General features: G+C 47.4%; 2 protein-coding genes across 4 annotated transcripts in view; one reads left to right on the top strand and one right to left on the bottom strand.

Moving 5' to 3' along the window:
* Positions 1-1,628: 1,628 nt before the first annotated feature.
* On the top strand, positions 1,629-21,746 carry CCND1 (cyclin D1). 2 transcript variants are annotated; one of them, XM_072863601.1, is made up of 7 exons: positions 1,629-2,476; positions 2,580-2,690; positions 4,035-4,417; positions 6,159-6,374; positions 7,000-7,159; positions 12,611-12,759; positions 13,370-18,416. In XM_072863601.1, exons 3-7 carry the CDS (start codon positions 4,220-4,222, stop codon positions 13,391-13,393), a joined length of 747 nt encoding a protein of 248 aa, XP_072719702.1. In that variant the 5' UTR covers positions 1,629-2,476; positions 2,580-2,690; positions 4,035-4,219; the 3' UTR covers positions 13,394-18,416. The 2 variants fall into 2 exon arrangements, with proteins under 2 accessions (XP_072719702.1, XP_072719701.1); XM_072863600.1 differs by having other exon boundaries at positions 1,641-2,476; positions 18,320-21,746.
* Positions 14,098-21,929, bottom strand: part of LTO1 (LTO1 maturation factor of ABCE1) — a 25,626-nt gene continuing 17,794 nt past the window's right edge. Inside the window, exons 5-6 of one of the 2 annotated variants that reach the window (XM_072863603.1) lie at positions 17,913-17,997; positions 14,120-14,255 (exon numbers count right to left, since the gene is read on the bottom strand). In XM_072863603.1, coding sequence (XP_072719704.1) covers positions 17,947-17,997 — 51 coding nt within the window. In that variant the 3' untranslated portion in view covers positions 14,120-14,255; positions 17,913-17,946. Of the gene's footprint in view, positions 14,256-17,912; positions 17,998-21,929 lie in introns of both variants that reach the window. The other variant, XM_072863604.1, reaches the window with a different exon arrangement.

Raw genomic sequence — 21,929 nt, 5'->3', positions numbered from 1 at the left:
ACTTTCTTGCCTCCACTGTCCAGGCTAAACTTGGGCTAATTTCCGTCAGCTCCGGAAAGTCACTGTGGTCTGTCCCTGCCTGCCGCTCCCACCAGCAATGCCTCCTCGCCTCAGGACACCCCGGCCGGCCGTCTGTCCCCTGCTCTGTGCCAGGCTCACCCTCCCTCCCACGCAGGCTCGTGCCTCTCCCCAGCTTGGTGATGGATCTCCCACGGAAATCCTCTGTGAGCCTTGTTTCTTCAAATCGCACCCTCCACAGGCCCCGTACGGCGGCCCTGCATTTGGGCTGCTGATGTAGTCGGCACTAGATGGAAATGAGGGAGAGCTGCCCCACGGCCGGCGTTCAGGATCCACTTCTTCAGCGAGGCCTCGGAGGAGCATCTCGTCCATAAGCACTTGTGTCCGCCCAAGGGAGGCGGTTTGGGGACCTCTCGGATCCATCCGGAAGGCGTGCGGCTTCGCACCAGGCCCCGTGGGTGCGCATGCCACGGGGAAAACATGGCAGGAGGCTGTGCCGCCGCAGGGCCTGGGCCGGCCCCGGGCTGCCCTCCTCACCAGAGTCCCACCAGAGCCCCCGGCACGCCGGGGGCCTCATCACCTCTCTCCCATCGGGCACCAAGGCACCTCCTGCCTCGTCAGCAGGACATAATTACAGGCAGCGTGGAAGGAAAGCAGGTGACAGGCGGGAGAGCCAGGGCGGAGGTGCCCAGGGTTTGAAGCCCCGGCCAGAGGGACGCCGCTCCCCCGGGGCGGGCGCGGCTGCTGCCCCCCACCCGTTTGTGCCGGTTTAATCCGCTCCGGGCCGGTTCGGCCCGGCCAGAGCCGCGGAGGGCTGGGGGTCGCTTCCCCGCCGGTGACCCCCGCGGCAGAACCGCTGCGCGACTCTTCGTAAGATTACGGCGGGCGGCGGCGGCACGCGAGGAATGCGCGCGCCCGCGGAGGGGCCGCGCACGCGCAGCCGGCGGGGCGGGCCGGTTGCCCTTTGTCAGCGGGGCCGGCACGGCGGCGGCGCGGGGCGGGATGACATCATGAGAAAGTGCCGGCCGGGAGCGGCGTCCCCGGCAGCGGGCGCCGCGGGGAGGGGAGGGACGGGAGAGGCGAGGCGGGGAGGGCGGGCAGGAAGGAAGCGCTGTCGGAAGCCCCCGGGGCGAGAGCGGCGGCGGGTGCAGCGCGCAGCCCGCCCCCGGGAGCGCCGCCGCGCAGGAGCGGCGGGGAGCGCCGCGGGCTGGGCGCGTTAGGCAGCGGGGCAGGAGGCGGCACGCCCGTTAAGCACGCACCCCGGGACGGGCGGGCGGGCATCCCCCGGCCCCGGCCGGCGCTGCCCGGCGGCCGCTGCCCCGGGGGCCGTTGGGGGAGCCGGCAGCGCGGGGCAGGCCTGAGGGCGGCGCAGGCGGGGACCGGGCGCCGCCGCAGCCCCTGCCCGCTGCCGCCGCAGCCCCGCCGCCAGCGGGCAGGTAGCGGCGGGGGCGGGACCCCGGCGGCGGGGGCGGGCGGCGCCGCCCCCCGGCCCGGGCAGGTGCGGGGCCGGCCGGTGCGGCGGGCGGAGGCGGAGTCCGGAGCTGCCACCGGGGCGAGCGGGGTGGGGGGGGGGCCGGGCCGGCGGCCGCGGCTCTCGCACTTCTGACCAGTCCCCTTTGTCTCGGCGGGACCGGGCGAGCCCCGTGCCGAGATCTGCCCGATCCGCCTGGTAACAGCCCGGCGCCCCCATTGGCTCGCGCTAATGGCCGCTTCCTGCGGCCGCGCCGCCCCGCGCCGCCCGCCGGGGGCTCCCCCCGGGCCCCGGGCCAGCGCCGCTCCCCGCCGCCGGCACCGCCCGCCCGCCGGGGAGCCCCGCGCCCCGCCGGGGAGCTTTTATGAATGAAACACCGGCCTCGTGCTGAAAGGGCGGGGGGACCCCCCTCACCGAGCCCACCGCAGCCGGGAGGCACCGGGAGGGCCAGGATGCCGACGGCGTGGCCCTGCGCGGGGCTGGGAGAGGGAGTCCGTGCGCCTGGGCAGGGCCGGGCGACTCGGGCGACGTGGCCAGGATCAAACGTTTGGAGGCAAAGTGCCGGCACCATCCTGGGCAGGAGAGGGGGCAGGGACTGGCTCCCCCAAGCGCTTTCCCTGCACCCCCAAAGCAGCTGCTCCCTAGAAAGGTGTTGGGGGTGCAGGGAAGTCAATTAAATAGGATCCCCCAGTTGTGCATCGCGGGCAGGCCGAATTCCAGTCTGGGAGTGCAGGCTCATGGCATGTTTCTTCATTAAAAATTAAAACCTCCCCGGCCAAGTGAAGTTGTGAAAACAGAAGTGCGTGTCCTGGGAGTGAAGCACAATAGACAGGCGGAGGGACGCAGGCAGGGGACAGCTTCCTCGCTGAGAAACCATCCAGATTCGCCTCACGGGCTGCGGCACGCAAGGGGAACTGAGATCCCCCGGGCCTCCGACATCCTCCTAACAGACGAAGACAGAATGGAGACAAATGGTCAAGCAAACCGGTAAACTAGGAAAGATGGGCAGATATTTCATGCAAAGAGATTACGTAAACACACAACTGTGCAACAACATGCCCTGTGATCTTTGGCACTGCTTTCCCCGCAGGTCATGCAGGAGAGATGCTATATGACTCCACGGCATGTCCTCCAGCGGCCATGAGGCCCTTCCGCTGCCCTGACGCCTGCTGGCGATGCTGCCGCGAGTGCTGTACCACCGGTAGGTATTCCTGCTATCGGTGCTGCGCCCAGGTGATGCTAAAGCACCGAGGCAGAGGTTGATCCCAGTGCTCAGGTTTTGAGGGGCGGGCAGGCAGAAGGCAGTGTGAACCCCAGTTTATGGCCTTCCCGCTTCTCCCCGCTCCACTTCGGTGCAGGACGAGTCGTTTCGCCCATGCAGGGGTGCATTGGCTTCACCTCCGCTATTCTCCAGCGGGCCCCGAGCTCCCCTATCAGCCCCTCAAGAAGCGAGGAGTTTAAAAGAGGCTCTTTAATTAGAAACAATGCAAAGCAAAGTGTTTTCAGGTACAGGCAGTTCAGCCGGGGAACGGGAGTTATTTACGGTGGGGCCCCACCATTGCACGTCACGCGTGGACAGGCTGTCCTGGCGGCGTGGCGTGTGGGATGGGGCCCCGGCAGGCTCCGGCGGCTGCCGGCACCTCCCTCCCTCCCCTTCCCCCCCCGATTCATCTCCCTTTAGGTGCTAGAGGAAGCTCTGGCCACCATTTTGCTGCTCTGCTGGGATATTTTTTCTGGGTGGCTGTGAGCGGTGGGGGTGGGGTGCCGAGTGGGGCCTGCCCGGCGTGCACTGCCGCCAGCTGCGGTTCGGGTTAGCTGTCGCCCTGTCCCCTGCCACCTCCGTGCCCCTTTTGGGGGGTAAGACCTTTAAAGTGAAAGGAAAGATGTAAAAAAAAAAAAAAAAGGGGGGAAGAGAAGAAAAAGCACCGTCTTGGCAGAAAGGGGGAGACCCCAATTCCTTTAAAATTTCTGGCGTGCAGCACAACCATCTAGGCTGGGAAAAAATAGGGCTGAGGAAACGGGAGAAAGCTTTTCCCTTGGGAAAAGCTACAAAGACCGGGAGTTCAGGTTGGGAGTGCGCTGTTTGGAGCGACAGATATTGCAGGTACGCATCGGTGATGGCAATAATAATAATAATAATAATTGATAACGAACAGCGACGCGCCGGTGCGGCCCTGCTCCCCCTCCCCGGCGCCCCCAGTAAAATAATACCAACGAAGTCTCCTTGTATTTATATCCCTGCGTGTCTGTGTGTGGCCTAGCCCCATTCATCATTTGGCTCCCACTGCAGAACTCGCTCCATTTTTAAAATTATGCATGATACACTGAAGAGACAATTTGGGTTTCCCCCACCTCTCCCTTGCCCTTGAAGAAAGCAAGCCCTTGTCTCATTTGCATTTGCATTAAACCCCTGCTCTCTATAAGCTAAGCAAAGGGGAAGGACTTGAAGCCTATGGGATGGCTTTAGGGCTCTGCCCCTTGCTTTTGGCTCTCTCTCTCTCTCTTTCTCATTCTCTCTCGTGCTTTGATCTCTGCTTAACAACAGTAACGTCACAGGGACTATACAGGAGAGTTTTGTTGGAAGTTAGAAAGTTTTGCAGCCTCCAGAGGGCTGTAGCGGCAGTAGCAGAAGCAGCATCCAAGGGACTCCTGGAAGGGGAAGAGAGAGAGCGAGCGAGCGACTGACTCAGTCCTGCTGCAGAAAACTGACTCGAGACGACGGAGGCAGACATGGAACATCAGCTGCTGTGCTGCGAGGTGGACACCATCCGACGAGCCTACCTAGATGCCAACCTCCTCAATGACAGGGTGCTGCAGACAATGCTGAAGGCGGAGGAGACCTGCTCGCCCTCCGTCTCCTACTTCAAGTGCGTGCAGAAAGAAATCTTGCCATATATGAGGAAAATAGTTGCCACTTGGATGTTGGAGGTTTGTATCTTTCGGGGATTCTCTTTGCAAGCTTCGGCACCGAAATGAATTAAGCCGCAGAGCTGCTCCCCCATCTCCTGCCGCTCCCGGCCCCCCCCCCCCCGCCCCCCCGAAATAAGTTCCCCGGCGCGGCACACGTTGCTCTGGCCTCGGAGACGCCCGCGTGTAACGACGGGACGCGGGCCGGGGTTACGATCGCTGCCGCCGTTATTGTCGCTTCTTTATCCCCGCTGCAGCAGTCGGGTCCCGCCGCGGAGGGGCGGCGGACGACACCCCTCCCCCCCCATCCCGGCACAGCGCGTCGGGGGTCGGGGGCTGCCCCGCCACCTTTTCCGGCCGTCGGGGCGAGGCGGTACCGGCGGCGGGGAGCGCGGAGAAGGGCCCGCTCGGCGGTACCCCCCGTCCGCCGCCCCGCCGGGAGCGGCCCCGGCTGCCGAGCCCCCGGCCGCGCGGTGCGGGGCCGCCGGGAAAGCCTGCCAGTTAATTTTTCCTGGGGATTTTATTTTAAATTAATATCCTTGTACACGTATGCAAGTGGCTGCCCGTGCCAGTATTATGCGCCATCTTTGTTCTTTTATTTGCAAAGCAAAAGTGTTTATTAATCGGGAGAAAAATTAAGAAAGTCCCGGGGAGCAAGCCAAGGGTGTGTGTTGCGGGGGGGAGCGGGGGAAGGGGGCCGGGGGAAGAAGGTCGGGGGCCGGGGGACCCCGCTGGGGTTGCGGGCAGGGGGACCGGCCGGAGGGGCTCCGGCGTTTCTTGGGGGAGTTGCAGGGTGAAAGTTTCTTTGTTCAGCGCGAAGAGAGGCTCGAGCTGTGGTCACCCCTCAAAGGCATGCTTGTGCTGCGGCGGCGATCTGCAAGGTCGCCTGGGAAAAGCGAGTTGGAAAGGGCCTCGTCCCCGGCGGGACACGTCTGGGGGGGCTCCCAGCGGGAGCCCCAGGAGCTGGGCTACATTTTCATGCCTTTTCGGAAGCCCTGGGCGCCCGCGATGTATTTTTAATTAATTTTTGAAAGCGCAGCGCCCTGCCTCGTTCAGGGAAATGTCGCGCCCGGCTGTGCTGCAGGGCGAGAGAGGGAGGCGGTGAATTTCACTTCGGGGGGCCTCCCCGGAGCCCCCCAGCAGGACCATCGGCACGGGGCTCGGTAAAGGACCCCCGCCGCTTCATTTTCAACCTTTTTTGAGAGCTCGAAGAATTTTTTTTATATTTTTAAATATTTTTTGAAAAGATGACGTCTGGGGAAATGAGGCTGGACGCCACCTTTGTGTCTCGACCAGAGAGAGGAATCGGCAGCACAACGGCAAATTAGATGAAAAAATAAAAGCGAAATAAATAAATCCGGGGGCAAGCCCGGCTCTGCACCCCATTCCCAGACACGGGGGCTCGCATTTTCCTCCGCTTTTCTTTTTCTTTCCTTTTTTAAAATTTCTTCTAGGGGCTGGAAAGATGGGGACAGACCTCCTCTCTTCGACCCCCCCCCCCTTTTTTTTTTAACCATGAATCGCCTGCGGATTTCTAACGCCACATTTCTCCTCACTTTGTCACTCGTGACTTTCATTTTCTTTGATGCCTCTGTTTTTCCCTTATTTATCCGTTTCCCCCAAGTGCCTTTTCCCCCTCGTCTCCTTCAACCTTGCCCTGCAAAGCCCGGGGGTGGGGGGGTGGGGAAGACGAGGGCAGTGGGACAAGCCTGGCTTTCGCCTCTATCAAATTATTCTTCAACGATCTCTCTCCTTCTTGCAGGTTTGCGAGGAGCAGAAGTGCGAAGAGGAAGTTTTCCCCTTGGCTATGAATTATTTGGACAGATTTTTGTCGTTTGAACCCCTCAAGAAAAGCCGATTGCAATTGCTCGGAGCTACCTGCATGTTTGTGGCTTCAAAAATGAAGGAAACTATTCCTCTGACCGCAGAAAAACTGTGCATTTATACAGATAACTCCATTAGACCCGACGAATTACTGGTAATTTCACGTTTAATCACCTCAGGAAAAAAAAAAACAAACAAAACAAAAAAAAAAACCCCCCCAAACCAAACCCGCCGATTAGCGAGCCCCCCGACACCAAGCAGGCGGGAGGGGGCTGCCTCCCTGCCGGCGGGGGTGCCGGCGGCGGGCGGCAGCCGCTCCCCGCGGCCGCAGGAGCTGTAGCCCCGGCGGCGGCCCGGGAGGGGAGCGGGCCCGGGGCGGGGGCCGTGCCGGGCGGCAGTCCGTCCGTCCGTCCGTCCGTCCATCCATCCCCCGCTTCCCGGCCGCGGCCCGCGGGCTGCCCCGGCCGGACCCGCCGCCACCGCGCGGCTGGGCGCGGCGCGGGCGCCCCCTGGCGGCCCCGCGGGGGGGCTGCGGCGGGCGCTTCCCGGCGGGGGGCGGCCCGGCGCCCTCCGGCCCCCGCCCGAGCCGGGGCTCCGCCGCGGGAGGACTCCCTGCCCCCCCCACCTCCCCCTCGGTCGGGGAAGCGGGCTCGGCTGAGAGCTGACTCGCCCAGCTGCGGATACGGCTCGTCCGACCGTGTGTGAGCGGAGCTAACCACATTTTCCCTCTTCTCCTTCCTCTTCTCTTCTTCCCCCTTCCCTCCCTCTTGTCTTTGCAGCAAATGGAGCTGCTTCTGGTGAATAAGCTGAAATGGAATCTGGCTGCAATGACCCCCCACGATTTCATTGAACATTTCCTTACTAAAATGCCTCTGGCAGAGGACACCAAGCAGATCATCCGTAAACATGCTCAGACTTTTGTGGCTCTGTGCGCTACAGGTATGAGCCCTGCACGTTAAGCAAAGCGTGTTGCTCCCCTACACGCGCCTACCCCCTGGCTTGTAAAGCTTCCCGTAGCTGTGGTCTAAAGCGAGCTCCCAGAGCTGTGGGGAGGTAGCTTAAGCCCCGATTATTGCCCCTTGTTGTTTGCAGAAGGTGGATTACTTTGCAGAGGTAAGTTTTTTTCAGAAGATATTTTGCTTCTGAGTTGAGTGTGTGGTGTTGTCAGGGAGGGAGAAGTACCCCCCTCTTTGTAGCTTAGCCGTGGAGTCGCAGCTCAGCGTGGCACGATTTCTTCACCTCTGTACACCGGGTTTTGTGTGGGGGCTGCAAAAGGCTTACTGCCCGTATGGGGAATCCCTCCCCGTGTGGATTCATTCTTAAGACAGTTTTTAAAGGCCGAGGGAGATTCTGCTTGTGAATAGCTCTGCGTGGGGGTTTTAAAACTTCCCTCTTCAAGTTGCCTCTTCCCCCCTCCTCGGTGGCTGGTGGATTGGAGGAGGGCCACGCGGCACAGAGGCTTTCCTGGCACAGGACCGAGCCGCTGCCATCTGCACCCTTCTGACCACGTGCTGTGCTGAAGCCATGTGCAGGGCCGGCCTCCAAAGACGCCGACTGTTCGCTAGGCCAGGTTTGCAGAGGCCTGATCTTTGGTTTCAAGGGCACCGTGCGTGCGCGCGCGCTGGTTCTTTGAAGTTCCGTGTTTGCGTGTGGACTGTGTGTATGCATTTGTACATGTACCGGCTTTACCCCCTGAACCCTAGCAAGTGGGAAGGAAAAAATGTTTTAGAAGAGCCTTTCTGTTCTCCAGATCTCGCTGTTCCCACAGGACAGAGTGGAGGAGCAGGGACAAAAGAAGTTCTAGAAGGAAGACACTCTGTTTAAACAAAATGTGTTCGGCGCGTTTTCTTTTAGTATGGCGAGACCAATCCAGGAATGGCAAAAGAATAAGGAAGAAAAAGCAGCCAAAGCAAATGTTCTTTTGCAGTAGCACGTAAAGAGGAATGCCAGACACTCTGTTGACACTGATAAAAACTTAGTGTAAAGGAGATACAGTGGTTTAGTAAATGTTAATATTCAGTAACAGTTGTGCTAAAAAAAGAGATCAAGCCTGCATTTGGACTTGAGAAGAGGTATCCACACTTGAAAACCTCAGTGGGATGTGTGTGGTCAATGGCACAAATTAATGTTTTGTAGTTTATTTTCCAGAGATGGATTTGGTATAAAAAGATTGACGGAAGATTGCAGGCACTCAGAAGAAAAATTTTATTGCGCAGAATCGGCCCTACTGCAAGGCCTAAAGATAGAACGACCAAGCCATAAAAGAGAAATTTGCTCTTCATCTTGGGCCTCACATCAGCATAACGGGCAGCTCGTAAGTTAGATTGCCTGGAATAATGCTCGGTGTTTGGAGCGCTACAACCTTCAAACAGCCTTCAGACTACCTGCAGCAACATTTTGGGAAAATCAGACGTAACTCTCCATGCCAGATTCTGCCAGATAAGGCTGCTGCGACTCCGAATGCGTGATTTGCTAAGTTTGAAGCTTCCTCGGCTGTTAGCTAAAAAGAACAGCTACCCGGCCTCCCCTTTGGATATGGGGATGTTTAACCTAGGTTGTTGTGTTGGCAATGACAGGGATGAAAACAAGAGTAGTTCAAAGGTTGGAGACTTGCTAAGAGTCCAGTACTTTGATCTACTGTCGGTGTTGTTATGTTTCTTTTAGGAAGCACATCCAGAGCCTTTATTTAACACTGCTACATGCTACAGCTGGAGAATGGATCAGTAAATGAGAACCATGTTCTGGGAGTTTTCCTTAGCTTTCAAAAAAACGGTACTGAGCTCACCAGAACTGGGGCCCTCTTCAGCTCCCTACTGAAGTTGGGAATATTGCCTGGGGAAGGAGCGCTCAGGAAGGCTGCCACTAGGCTCGATATTTTTATTGGCTTTTTTGGATGTCAGGATTTTCTCTACCTCTTGCTTTCCTCATGACTCCTTTGTTGGCTAGTGAAGATCACATGTGGCTTAAGTAGCATCTGGACTTTGCTTTGCTGTTGCTGGGTTGTGTTGTATTTCCCCTTGCCAAAATGAACCTAGATGGACTGCAAATGCGTTGTGCTGCCTGGATGCTGTGGGGCCCAATCCAAAGTCCACTGGAAATACTGCCACTCGCTTAAGTGGCCTCAGGGGCAAGTGCAGTATATCCCTTGCTTGAAGTACAGCCTGTGTCCTTTACTGTAAAGGAGGGTCTCCTAAGAAAAGGCAGCAAAATAGTGCCTGCTTAGAAAATAAAATCTCCGCCAGTTGGCTTAACAAGGTGGAGACTGTGGAAGTGTTTGTAGATGAGCATGTATGTGTTTGCTCCAGAAAGAGAAGGTTACACTGCAAGGTGAAGTTGAGGGGAATTCCTTCTAAGCTCCCTCTTCAGTTGTCTGGCTAGTAGAAGTGGAGTTGTTTGATTTGGTTTAGTTTTGAAAAATCCATTTTCACCAAAGGATGTCTTTGTGCTGTGGTAGGTTCGGGAGAAAAAGAAAAAAAAAAAATTACCAGGGGTTGTTTGAAGTTAACACATAATTGAGCTTAATGAATGGGGCTTTGGCATGGCCGAGCAAGGCAGGGAGAGCTCAAAAGGAAGCAGGCCTCTTTTGGCCCAAGTTAAGACCAGTGTTGAGGGAGAACTGCAGCTCTATACAAGCATAACAATGAATAGCAACAAATATTGGAGCTTCAGCGTTTCATTATGTTCCTCTGGTTATCAAAACATACCAGGCTCCTTTTATATTATTATTATTGCTATTATTGTTGTTGCTTTCCTCCTCTCGGATGGAGAAAGAAAGATCTCCCTTTGAAACAAGCGTGTTACAATTCTCCTATTCTCTGGCCTTTATAAAATTCGGAGTCTCAAGGTATGTGACCAGTTGGAACCTGTTGCATCTTGCAGCAAGTGATTTATGTTCGCAGTTTTGATTTGCCTCAATGAAAAGATTTTCATTCATAGCCCCCAGCTCTCCAGACGGATGGAATTGCTGCTCCATTTAAAAAGGAAAAGGGGTGACTCGCCTTGTTAGGAATTTTTTTTAAAGCACTGCAGCGCCTATATGCCTGCTTTGTCCTCCCTTCAGGGTGGCTGGCATTCTTCTCTCTCCTCCCCCTCCTCTCTCTCTCTCCCTCTCTCTCTCTCTCTCTCTTTTTAACAACGCTGAAGTTGTTTATTCTTTTTGGATGAAGTCTCAGATAGGCTACTGGGGATGTGTGCTTCAATTGATGGGGCCCCCTACCCCATTGTGGCTGTGTCAGGTCTAATTCATCTCACCGAAGCCCCCTTGTTCCTGAGCGCTCAATAGCGCAAGATGAGGCGATGGAGGCTGACAATGATGCCACACTCTTCACTTGGGGGCATCCAATTACAGGCGAGAGGGGCCCCCTGATTAATATGCTGAAATTAGTGGCCTCTGCCACAAATAATTCCTTGTTGAGTCGCAACAAAAAGGCAGTCCATGCTGCTTGTCTGGAGTGGTTATAGGGACAGACACAAACTGGTCATTTAAACTTCATTATCACTTTTCCACCTTGGAAAGAATGAGGGTGTGACTATGAATTCATGTTCTTGTTTACTGCTCCATTTAAAAGAAGAACGCAAATATTAATCCCAAACGTGATCCTGTCAGGACAGACTCATTAAACTGACACACTTTGGTCATGTTCTGTTTGTGGAGCTCAGTAAATAGTGTCGCGAACGCGCTGCCACCGTACCCCTCTGAGCAACCCAATCTTGGTGGAATTCATGCTTGCCTACTGAAATCCCTCATTTCTGAAGCCTACCTGCAACTGCGTATCAGTATTTCAGTTAGGGGACTGGCTTTGGCATGTGTATAGTGTCCATAAGCAGTCTGGACTACTTTGATTTTGGGGAATGACAGAAGCTTGCTAGAAGGTGGGGTGTATTTATATCTGCCCGGAAATGGGCAGATTAGGAGAAGGGGATAAACTAAATTTATTTTAAGCACGATAACATAAATGAGATTACTTTAGATCAAGCTTGCCTTTTCGCTGGCAGTGCATCACAAAAGTTTGGCCACAATTCATCTTACCAGTTTAATTTTGAAGATTCATAGAACGCTGGGCGAAATGCCCCTTTGAAGGTGGGTATTGGTCAGGGCTACAATGGAGTGTCAGAGGTATATGAATAGATTCAGAGAGAGGACTTTCATAGAGTCCCAAAGTCTTTAGTTTCACTGGTAAAACATTTACACAAAAGTTATTTTATCATAATAAAGGAGATGCATGATTTAATACTTAAACTGTTCCACTGAGCCCTCTAAGCTGTCCATTCCTTTGATTTCATTCAAGGGTTTGACAGATGGTTTATATTTTTTCAACCCAGAGGAAGCTGTATTCTGATAAAAGCTGAAGGAATGTATCTCAGGTTCTTGTGTATAGTGTGGCATTTCCCTTTCTTCCTCACAAAATTAGACGTTTACTTGTGCCACTTACTTCCTTTGTTTCCGATTCTCCTCCAAGGTGTACACTGCCACGGATCAAACACATTCCTGTTCAGCAGAAAGAGTCTCGGCATTAAAATGTGGATTATTCTTATTAAAAAACCCCAACAAAACAAAACAAAAAAACAAACCAAAACCATGCTAAATGGCAGAGATAGCCCCTTAAGGAATCATGGGAGTGGCTTTGTGGAGAGACCTACAGCAATGCAGTCTGGAAGGGGGCCCAGCCTCTTGTCAGCATGGTGTCACATCAGAATGTAACTGATTGTCCGCCAATTCTTGGGACCCCCGTCACTTAGTTATGCCACATTTACATTAAATCCCTGTTGCCAGGATGGATGGCAGCCACTGACAAGAGACTAGGTTGAGACAAAGCATTTTTAAGATGAAACCTTAATTTAAATATGGATTATCTGCCTCCTGACAGGGTTAAGCAGTCTTTCTCTTTCTTTCTTTTTGTTGATGTTGTTCATTAAAGCTGTATTCCTGCAAATGTCAGTGCAAATGTTTCTGCTTTAAAGGGCCCGAGGACTCCTTTAATATGAGAGTGCACCTTGGATCTGATAATGCGAAACACTTAAGAATGTGAACAGGTTTTCTCAGATGTATAGTGCCATTGACCCAGTGAGCAAAGTATTTTAACATTTGAAGAATGGGGGGGGCCTTATGATAAAAATACCTCCAAGTGATGAATGGCCTCCCAGGCTTAGTGCTAGGAAGGGCTACTCACTGAAGTACGGTTGCTCATGTGGATGAGTGTTTACAGGTTGGGACCTGTAACAGTTTCGAGCAGGAGGCACCTTTCTGCTCACAATTTTCCCTACCTATTCGGATGCAATAGTTGGCAGCTGAAGCCATGTTGGTAGAAGAGTGTATGTGTATGGGCAGGCTTCTCCTAAAGCAATCATTTCAGTCTTTTTTTTTTTTCTCTCTCTTCTTTCTTCATACAGATATTAAATTTATTTCAAACCCACCTTCCATGATCGCAGCTGGCAGTGTGGTAGCAGCTGTGCAAGGCCTGCATCTGGGGAACACTAACACTTTCCTCTCCTATCAATGCCTCACACATTTCCTATCACAAGTTATCAAATGTGATCCGGTAAGTGACTTTCACTCGGTTGATCTCCTGCCTTACAGTTTAAGAATGAATGCCTGCTTACTGCATAGTAGCTAATCTGACAGTAAATCTTGATAAAAGTCAAACCTCAGAGTGGGGTTTTTGAACGTGTTCTCTTGTGTCCGTCCTAGTTATTTAGTTAGCTGTTGTTATATCCATTAATAATCTGTGATTATGCTGCTGCAGTTCACTGATAGGAACACCACATCCAGCTCTAATGTTTGTAAGAGAGGCGTATCTGACAAAGCAAAGGAAACCCTGCATCGATTTAGGACATTGCAGAGTCTGTGTTTGGTTGTAGGTAATTAAACCAGGAGTCGATGTAAAACAAAACTTTGAAAGTAAGACGAGGAAATAGTTACTGAGACCTAGTGGTATCTCTGACCTTATCTTTGACCATTCTTGAGGCCTTTTATTGTGCCAAGTGGTGTGAAAAAGCCCTTCTTAAAAGAGTTCTAATGATCTAATTTGGTTTATTACGTGCTAGACCTGCACAGTAGCTGGTATTGAATTCCTTTTTGGAACAAATGCTTGTCCCACGACTTTCTGACAAGGTAGATGGTCCTCACAGGACTCTCATTTTGCCCTGCAGCTTCCAGGAGATGCACATCAGTAACTAGTGAGCAATAAACCTTTCATGAGTGAATGGACCAGGAAGGGAGCCTACAAGGAAGACCTAAAGTCAATGATCCATGTCATAATGGTGTGTGAAGTTGGGGCAGAGTTGAGCTTTGTTTTGTAACAATGTGGAAGACCAATAAATAGATGCTTTAAAAAGGTTCTTGTGAGGTCTCCAAGTGCTGGACAATGAGTCAAATAAAGACAACTCTGTGGTTAGCGGCAGAATCTTTGAGATGCTGTTAAATTATTTTACATGTTAATAATTTAAATACATAGAGAACTGTACTAGTCCAGACACTGCAAAACTAGGTTTGCATAATTGGACTTTGTTGACAGGACTGAGTGATTTCTGGAAAGATGAATGCATCATAACTAATTATTCACAAAAGAATATTTTACTTTTGATGGACTAGGTGAAACAATTGCTGACAAATATGATATCTCAGCTTATTACTTTGATCACCTTAACAATGCCTCGGTATTGAGCACGTTATTTTTGCCATTTATATTACTGCAGCTAAAGTAATATGGATCCAGTGCTGAAATGTTAAATACTATAAGAACTTCAAATGCTGAAATAAAATGCTGCTCAGTTTGGTATGTACGTGTAATGCTTTTAGTCAGTTTGTGAACAATGTAGATATTTCAGTGTATGGTTGGCCACTATCCAGTGCGAGATATTTGAAGCAGGTACTGAGGAAAAATAGTAGGCTTGCTATCTGTTCTGACAGTATCTGACTCAAACAAAAACATTATTTAATCATTCCTGATACAAAGCATTGAAGTAGATTCTCTCACATCTTGCAGAACAACAGCATGTCCTTATGTGACTTGACTTAGTTGATGACAGAGCTCTTCTAAAAGAAAAAAAAGTATTTGTTTTAGCAAGAAGGAGAATCCTTGCTTATTTCTTTTTTATTGTCCAGAGTCATTGCAAGGCCACAATCTGTATGACCTGAACTTAAAGTTAAGAGCTTTAAAAGGAAGTAGTTCCCCACCAGCTTTCATTGCTAAGTATATTCATGTGTTAGAGCAGCTAGAGTTAGAAGTAAGGTTTTTGTATAGGTTGCTACAGAAAATAAGCATCATAAAATTATACCTAGGTATATGTATACTGTTGTGTTTGTAATGGAATAAGGGAGCAGCATTTTTCCCTACTGTTGCTTTGAGTAGAGAAAACTGCTTGGTTTCATACATAGCATGTTTCCCCTGCATGGAGAATTTCCCGTAAGACGTGCCTATGTGATCCATGGTATCAAATGCTATTCCTATTACCTTATTTCACTAGCATGTATATGAAGTCCGTTACTCCACAGCGATGGTTCCCCTTGTCAGACCACACAAATGAATATGCTTTATCTTGGATTGTCTTGAAATATTAAGAGCATGCATTATAACATGGCTAACATTCTCCCTGATTATCTATTAGCTAGAGCAGCTGGTCTGTTGGATTTCAGGTTATATAATTACACTTTTTTACCTTTAGTCTCAAAGAAAGCTGAATCTAAAGTAAAATGAGTATCACCTGATTGGAATTCCTTTATCGTTCATGTTTACATTGGTAGGAGTCCAATTTCCCATTTTGCCTTTGATCAGGGGTAATTAGAAGTCAGATAATCATAATTAGAAGTCTTGGGCTGTCTTCCATCATTCTATTCTTGACCCCGTCATCCAAACAGATTGAATTTTACCTGACATTCATTTCCAGGCCAGAAATTTGCTAAACTAGATTAGGTTGGGTTTCCATGCTGTCTGTTAGTACATTGGAATTCATCTCCTGCCTGCCCCTACTCAGAAGCACCTTCAAACATGTGCTTGTTATCCAGAACGGGTCAGGCAGTAACAAAGGATTTCCAAGCAGTTTCTTTTTTGTTGTTGTTTGTTTCCTTTAGTATCTGACCCTGGAGTCTGATCATGTCTGCTGTGTGTGTTAAAGGTATTTGACCACATCAGTTAAGCTAGCAAGTCTTTTTTTTTTTTTTCACTGAGGAGCTTAATTAATCCAGGAAGGGTTTATGACCTTGAACAAACTGTGGGCATTGAAAATTTGGGTAGCGAAGCAGAAAAGTTGTTGGGAGAAGTTATCAGAGTAATGCACAAGTTTTGTGTTTCGTTTTCAGTGTTGAGAAGTACTGAGAACGAAAAAAGCTTTGGTGAGGTTGTTTGCAGTGAATGTTATATTTTGCAGTTATTTTTGCTAGCTCTAATACATTCCTGCAGACAAACTATTCATCTAATAGTCATCTGAATACGAAATTATTTGAATGAAAATGCCTAAAACATGAAAAAATACTGTTCACTCAACTGTAGCTTAAGACACAGTCTGTTCATAATAAATTGTAAAGATTATGTTTTAAAAAAATACAGTTACAACATGCTGTACTCTGAGAATCTCACAGGAAAAAAAATTTCTGTGGTCAAAAATTACCTTTAAATTATATGGTCCTATGTAATTATTCATGACTGGACTCCAGAGGGAGAAGAATAGGTATTTATAGAAATTCTTTTGAATGGTTTTAGTTTTCAGAGCTCAAACATGCTGTATGCAAATGGTAGGATAAAAAAAAAAAAGAAACACAAAAAACCCACCAAACAATCCCCCCCCCCCCCCCCCCAAAAAAAAAAAAGGGGGGGGGGCAAGCAGAGTTTGTTTTGCTCTGAAAATAAATTGGCTTTCCCTTTGGAACACTGAACATGCTACATTGTTAAAATAGAAGTATCCCCAAAAGTGCCTGGATTTGTAAAAGCGAAAATAACCTAAACCTGTATTCATGTACTACTCTTTTAATGTATCTAATTCCAAGTGTGACTGAGGTACATGGTACAGGACATGCAAGTAGAAGCCTTACAGTCACGACTGATCCGTCATATCTTGGGAAGGGGTGAAAGGACTTCATAGAGATCTTATTGTGAAGGCCAGAGGTATGTAGGAGCCAAAGGCATGATGACTTTAGGATATGAGGCGTTTCTTTTTGTCATTTAAAACGCTGTGTGTCTCTGTCAAGAGGAAATATTACACTAGGGTTTAAACCAGAAAAGGTCATAGGTTATGTGTTTTCAGTGAGCTGTAACTGATGGTCTGATCTGCTTAGAGGTAGGATTAACCTCCCTCTCTCTCAGAAAGGACTCGCAGAGAATTGTTTGCTTGGGTTTCTAATCTTATTTTACCCCAAATGCCATGTGCCCTTATTGGTGGCAGAGGAGATTCTTGTGGTAGTGGAATCAGTGAAAAGCTGGTAGATCACACAAGAAGCCTCTGAATGAAGGCAGAATTGAAACTGGGAAATAAAGAAAACAGCAGGCAGGTCACCCTCTCAGGAAAACAACATTCATTCTCAGTCATGCACATCCTAACACTTTTGACGGCAATTTATCATGGAAGACTGGGTTCACCGCAAGGGCTAACACATGTCATAGGTTAAATCAGAAAAGGCAATACTGAAAGGAAACTTCAAAGTCCTTAATACACAGAGTTAAACATATTGGGGAAAAGCTTACGATGTTTGTTATAAAGATGTGAGTAAACAGCACGCTGGAGGAATTTTGGCAAAATGTAGTGTGATTGTTTTGCCTATTTAAGGCACCATTTCTGTGTCCTTGCAATGGATGTACACGTCTCTGAAGAACACAACCGTAACTTGCAGAAAGTCGGACAGGTTGAGCTCACAGGCCTTCTCCAATTCTAATTGCTGTGGATCGATAAGTAGAATTGGATATATCTACTCATGGTATGGTTTAATGCCTGGGGGAAGCTACCCTTCCCCACCATAGACATGATCCTGCTTGGTGCTTTACGCTTTTACTTCACACCGAAGTCCGTGCAAGCGGCGAGGCCCTTGCACGCGCTCCTGAACACTCAGTAGGATTCTGTGCGCATTCAGCTCTGAGAAAATGCTGTTGAAGCAAGGGAAGGAGATCTCACCCTGACTGAGATTGCAAGGTGAATGCAGTAGCAAACTGAATGTTTGGCAGCACTTGTAATGCATGGTTACAAAGGTGTTTAGTGGTGCTTCTGAAGGATCTCTCCATTTTGGGGTCAAACAGTCTGGTGCATTTTTCTGTTCAGATGCTTTCTGAGTTAGAAATCAGTTAGCTAACTTGAGCTGCCCACTGCTGGACATAGCAGCCGTTGGCAGGCAACTTTGGGCATGTACAGCTAAATATATATATGGCACTTCTATCTGAGAACTTTGTATTATTGGAACTCAGCCTGGGAAAATCACTGTTTATGACCATCACTTCTAGTAGACTGTACTGCCAAAGTGTTTCTGTGTTAAAAGTAGAAATCATTACAGCATCAGCAATACTTGGACCAACCAGCCCAGTTTCATGTCTTTGCAACTCCACTCATTTAATTTTGATTGATTCACACTGCTGTCCACTCAGACTGTTCCTATTTTTCAAAAGGTATAAAGGACAGTGAGGTAAAAGATAGGATGAATGGACTTTTACAGAACTGCTGAAGTGTTAAGAGCCCAGGCAGAAAAGTAGTAGTGCAAGCTACAACATCTTACTGTGTCAGGGTCCTGCCCAGGTTAGTTACTCGTGTCATTGTACCGGAGAGTTCATCGTACTCAGTCGTAGACCTATAGGCTGAGACTAACAACAAAATGGGAGTCATGGTTTGTCCAGAGGACCATGTACGGAGATGCTCACCTAGGCCATTAAATAGAAGATGGTAAGAGTTAGTTGCTGAAGTCTGGATCCAGGCTAGCATCCTGCAGAAAATGGGGTAGCTCGTTCATTCCGTTCACTATTCAGTGTTTCTCTTGCTCTTCCCACACTCCTTTCGGTATGCTGCCCTCCCAGATAACTTGATTATATTTCTCTTGCTTTTTCAAGAAATGGTATTTGGCCTGTGTTCTTACTGTTTTTCTAAAGGACCCCGCGTCTTTTTCTCCTTCCATTTAATCTTCTCTAGGATTGTTTACGAGCCTGCCAAGAACAGATTGAATCCCTCCTTGAATCCAGTCTACGTCAGGCACAGCAGCACAACGTATCTTCAGAAACAAAGACTGTAGAGGATGAAGCAGACCTTTCCTGCACACCTACTGATGTGCGAGATGTGAACATTTAAGAGGACTTCTTCTAATGGGTTTGCTTGGCGAGAAAAGCAGACAAAGAAAGGGCATCTGAGAAGGAATCAGCATCAGGATCTCCCCCCCAGAAACCCTTTTCTCCAGGACATTTTTATACCAGAAGGGAAAACCAGTCTTGTTATATTTTTTCTTGCTCTGTCTCCCTTCCATCTGTGACTTCAAACAAACAAATAAACAAAAAATACCCCAAAAACTGTCTTAAAAAAAAGAAAAAAATAGTATTTGCATTACCCCCAGGGGTTTGTGCTACAAAAATAGAGGATTTTATACAATAATAATCAACTAGTTTTTATATTAAAGTGTTCTTGTCTGTATGTTGTAAAAATAGGCATTAACACACAAAATGTCTCCAGGGGAGGTATTAGATTTGATTTCTTACATATAAAACCAACCAACCAACCAACCATTTTTAAAGTAGAAGAGGGTTTTTTTTTTTTAGATAGTAAATGAAATATTCTTTTTTTTTCTTTAAAAAGCATAGCTTTAACGCAGTTCTAGGCTTTTCTGTATCTTGCTTGCTTATGCATTTAGTCACTTTATAATTCATCTGTAAATGTTTATTTTATTTCCTTAGGTTTTTTTTATCCTCTTCACCTTATAAATGGTTAACGTAACCCATAAGTTAGTGTATGTTAGTATGCAGCATTATTATATGTTAATCTTTTTTTGTGCCTGTGGATTGCCTGTGCATAAGGCATTTGTAGGGTTCCAGCTTAGCATTGTTGGGAAAGGCCAATGTACTACTCATACGATACTCTATTATAAAGAGAAACCGAAATAGTGACATAATATATTATATTTTTGTAATCTTCATATTTTTGTAGTTACCTGTGTAAAATGCTGGTCTGACCCCACAGATATTCAGCCTAATTATGGTCAGGTTCAATCCACAGTTTAGTCTTTTTTTTTTTTGTTTGTTTGTAATATTCTAAAACCATTCCATTCAAAGCACTTTCAGTCCATTAGATATAGGAAATACATTCTTTTATTGTGTGGGAATTTTTTTTTAATGGAATGGTTTGGAAATATATAAGTGCTTGTTCGCAAACTTGGAATTGCAAAGCAAGTGCATTTAACTATGGTGTTAGAGGAGAGGTGTTTTTTTTTTTTCCGAAGGTTGTGTTCCAGTGAGAGAAATTGCATTCACAAATTGCCAGGATATCTTCCTATCCTTTTCTATAGAAAAGTTGAAGTTTAGAAATCCTTTGGTGCCAACTCATCTTTATAAATTAGGGGCCTTAAAGGTTCACATATAGGACACATAGTTTAAGGATTGTCGCTAGATGTTTTACAACTGAAGGTTTTTAAACACTAAAATATATAATTTATAGTTAAGGCTAAAAAGAATATTTATTGCAGAGGATGTTCGTAAGGCCAGTATGATTTGTAAAATAATGCAATCGCCCCTTTTTTTTAAAAAAAATCTTTCTACCCTTGATGTTGCAGTTTTAACACAGCTTATTAAAGAAAAAAGGACACGCTTCAAAGAACAAACCCAAAACAAAGCAGTCTATTTGGCCCCTTCTATACATTTTTCAAAAGCAGTCTAACCATGAAAACGCCATAGTTAATAGATATGAAAATTGGAGTACTTGAAAGAAGTTCTTATTCCAGTATATGCCCCATTTTTTTATTTAGCTACAAATAGAAAATTTGCACATCTTGGCTATGTATCTTTTTATTATTATTTTAGAAAGTAGCTGAAGGGACGTGGACATAGCTGTTGAAGTTGATGCTCGAGGAGAATGTGATGGTGAAATGTATGTGAGAAAACTGCCGCTAAGGTGTTGATTGTAAAAAAACAAAACAACAAAAAAACAACAAAAAAAGGAAAAAAGAAAAAAAAATTAAAATTAAAAAAAAGAAAAAGAGAAAAGAAAAGGAGTGGATGCTCCATTTTTATTGAGCTGCTATGGATAAATTCCCAGCATGGTTTGAAAAAAAAAAAATTAACATTGCTTTTCTGTATCTTTGTCATTGTGTTTTGCTGCTATTTTGTGGATCAGTTTTTTTTTTTTTGTTATACAATGTCATATACTGCCATGTTATAGGTTTTAATTTTCTCATAGAAAATTATATTATTGACATCATTTTTTTGTAGATTTTTTATGTGATCAATTTTTACTTAATGTGATTACTGCTCTATTCCAAAAAGGTTCCTGTTTCACAATACCTCATACTTCAGTTAACCGTGTCTAGACCAGGTTTTAATGTTCGTACACAGTGCCTCATAGTTCTACTGCAAACGGAAATGCATCGAACGTTATTCTGAATGGGTCTCGCGATTTGCAACTAGGTTGCATTAATTTAAAAACAGCAGACATTTCAGAACATCAAGTAATGTCAGTTTTTTTGTTGTTATGCATTTTATAAAGCTGGATTCTTTGTCTGATCTGGGGTTTATTATCATAGTAGTTTTAAGCTGTGTTATTAGCCACATTGATATATGAAAGGTGCATTATAATATAACTCTTGTATGCCACATGATGTGGCTTCCCATCAGTTGGGACACATCATTTGGTATGATAGGTTATCTTCTGGAACTCTAAGTATTTTGTGTGTTTAATCTGTTATGATATACTAGGGGGGGGTTTTGTTTTGTTTGTTGTTTTTTTTTTTTTTTTTTTAATTATAGCATAATGCTAATTTAAAAAGCCTGTAAATCTCATAAATAAGCCAGCTAACAGAGTTGTATGCTGAAGAATAATCTAGCTGTTGCCTGTATGCTGCTAAACCAAAACAGAATTAGAACTCATTTTGAGGCAAATGCAGTTAAGATCCTACATAGTGCATAAATAAAGCATTGCAATGCTACTAGCAGTCGCAGGACCCAGGAGGACTGGATACATTCTGTCCAAATTTCAGGAACATTTCTTACTGCTTACCTCATAAAACACTTCTGTTTGTGGCATCTCTGTGTCCCTGAACCAAACATGATTATTGAGTTAGTGCTTGTTGGTTATATTATGTGTTACACTGAGTGGCAGTGTGTACTGCAAATTTCTTTAAAAATATTGTATGTACTAAAAGGCCAAATCCAGATTAAGTGGGTTCATGTGCCAACAGAGATGCTTTATTTGTCACATTATTATAACAATCTGTAGTAAGCAAGCAATTCAGATTTGTACATTTTTATATTGTACTTCTTGGCATCACTGGTCTGAAATGCACATTTTCACCAACAGACCTGTAACAGACAAGTTTCCAGCAAAAAAACTAAAGTCTAGAAATAAAATTGGTAAAACCCAACGTCCACTTGTTGTCGTCTTTTTTTTTTTAGTATTGCCTTCATGAATGCTGAATGGCAGTAAATACCTGATGCAGTGAGTAAACCACATGACATTTTCTGGTTTTGACTCTGTGCTTTAATAGTTGCAATGCTGAAAACCTTTTGTAATTATTTTAGGAAACAGTAGGCGTTTTTAGCAAGGG

This window comes from Ciconia boyciana, chromosome 6 (assembly GCF_034638445.1).
Source record: "Ciconia boyciana chromosome 6, ASM3463844v1, whole genome shotgun sequence".
In the NCBI taxonomy this organism is placed as follows: Eukaryota; Metazoa; Chordata; class Aves; order Ciconiiformes; family Ciconiidae; genus Ciconia; species Ciconia boyciana.
This window is presented reverse-complemented; position numbering and strand designations above follow the sequence as displayed.

Bases quoted from the DNA above. Each gene is read 5' to 3' on its own strand.
- CCND1 (XM_072863600.1), top strand. From the start codon at position 4,220: ATGGAACATCAGCTGCTGTGCTGCGAGGTGGACACCATCCGACGAGCC. The intron at 7,160-12,610 runs GTATGAGCCCTG...TTCTTCATACAG, and splicing joins TGTGGCTCTGTGCGCTACAG to ATATTAAATTTATTTCAAAC. The intron at 12,760-18,319 runs GTAAGTGACTTT...AATCTTCTCTAG, and splicing joins AAGTTATCAAATGTGATCCG to GATTGTTTACGAGCCTGCCA.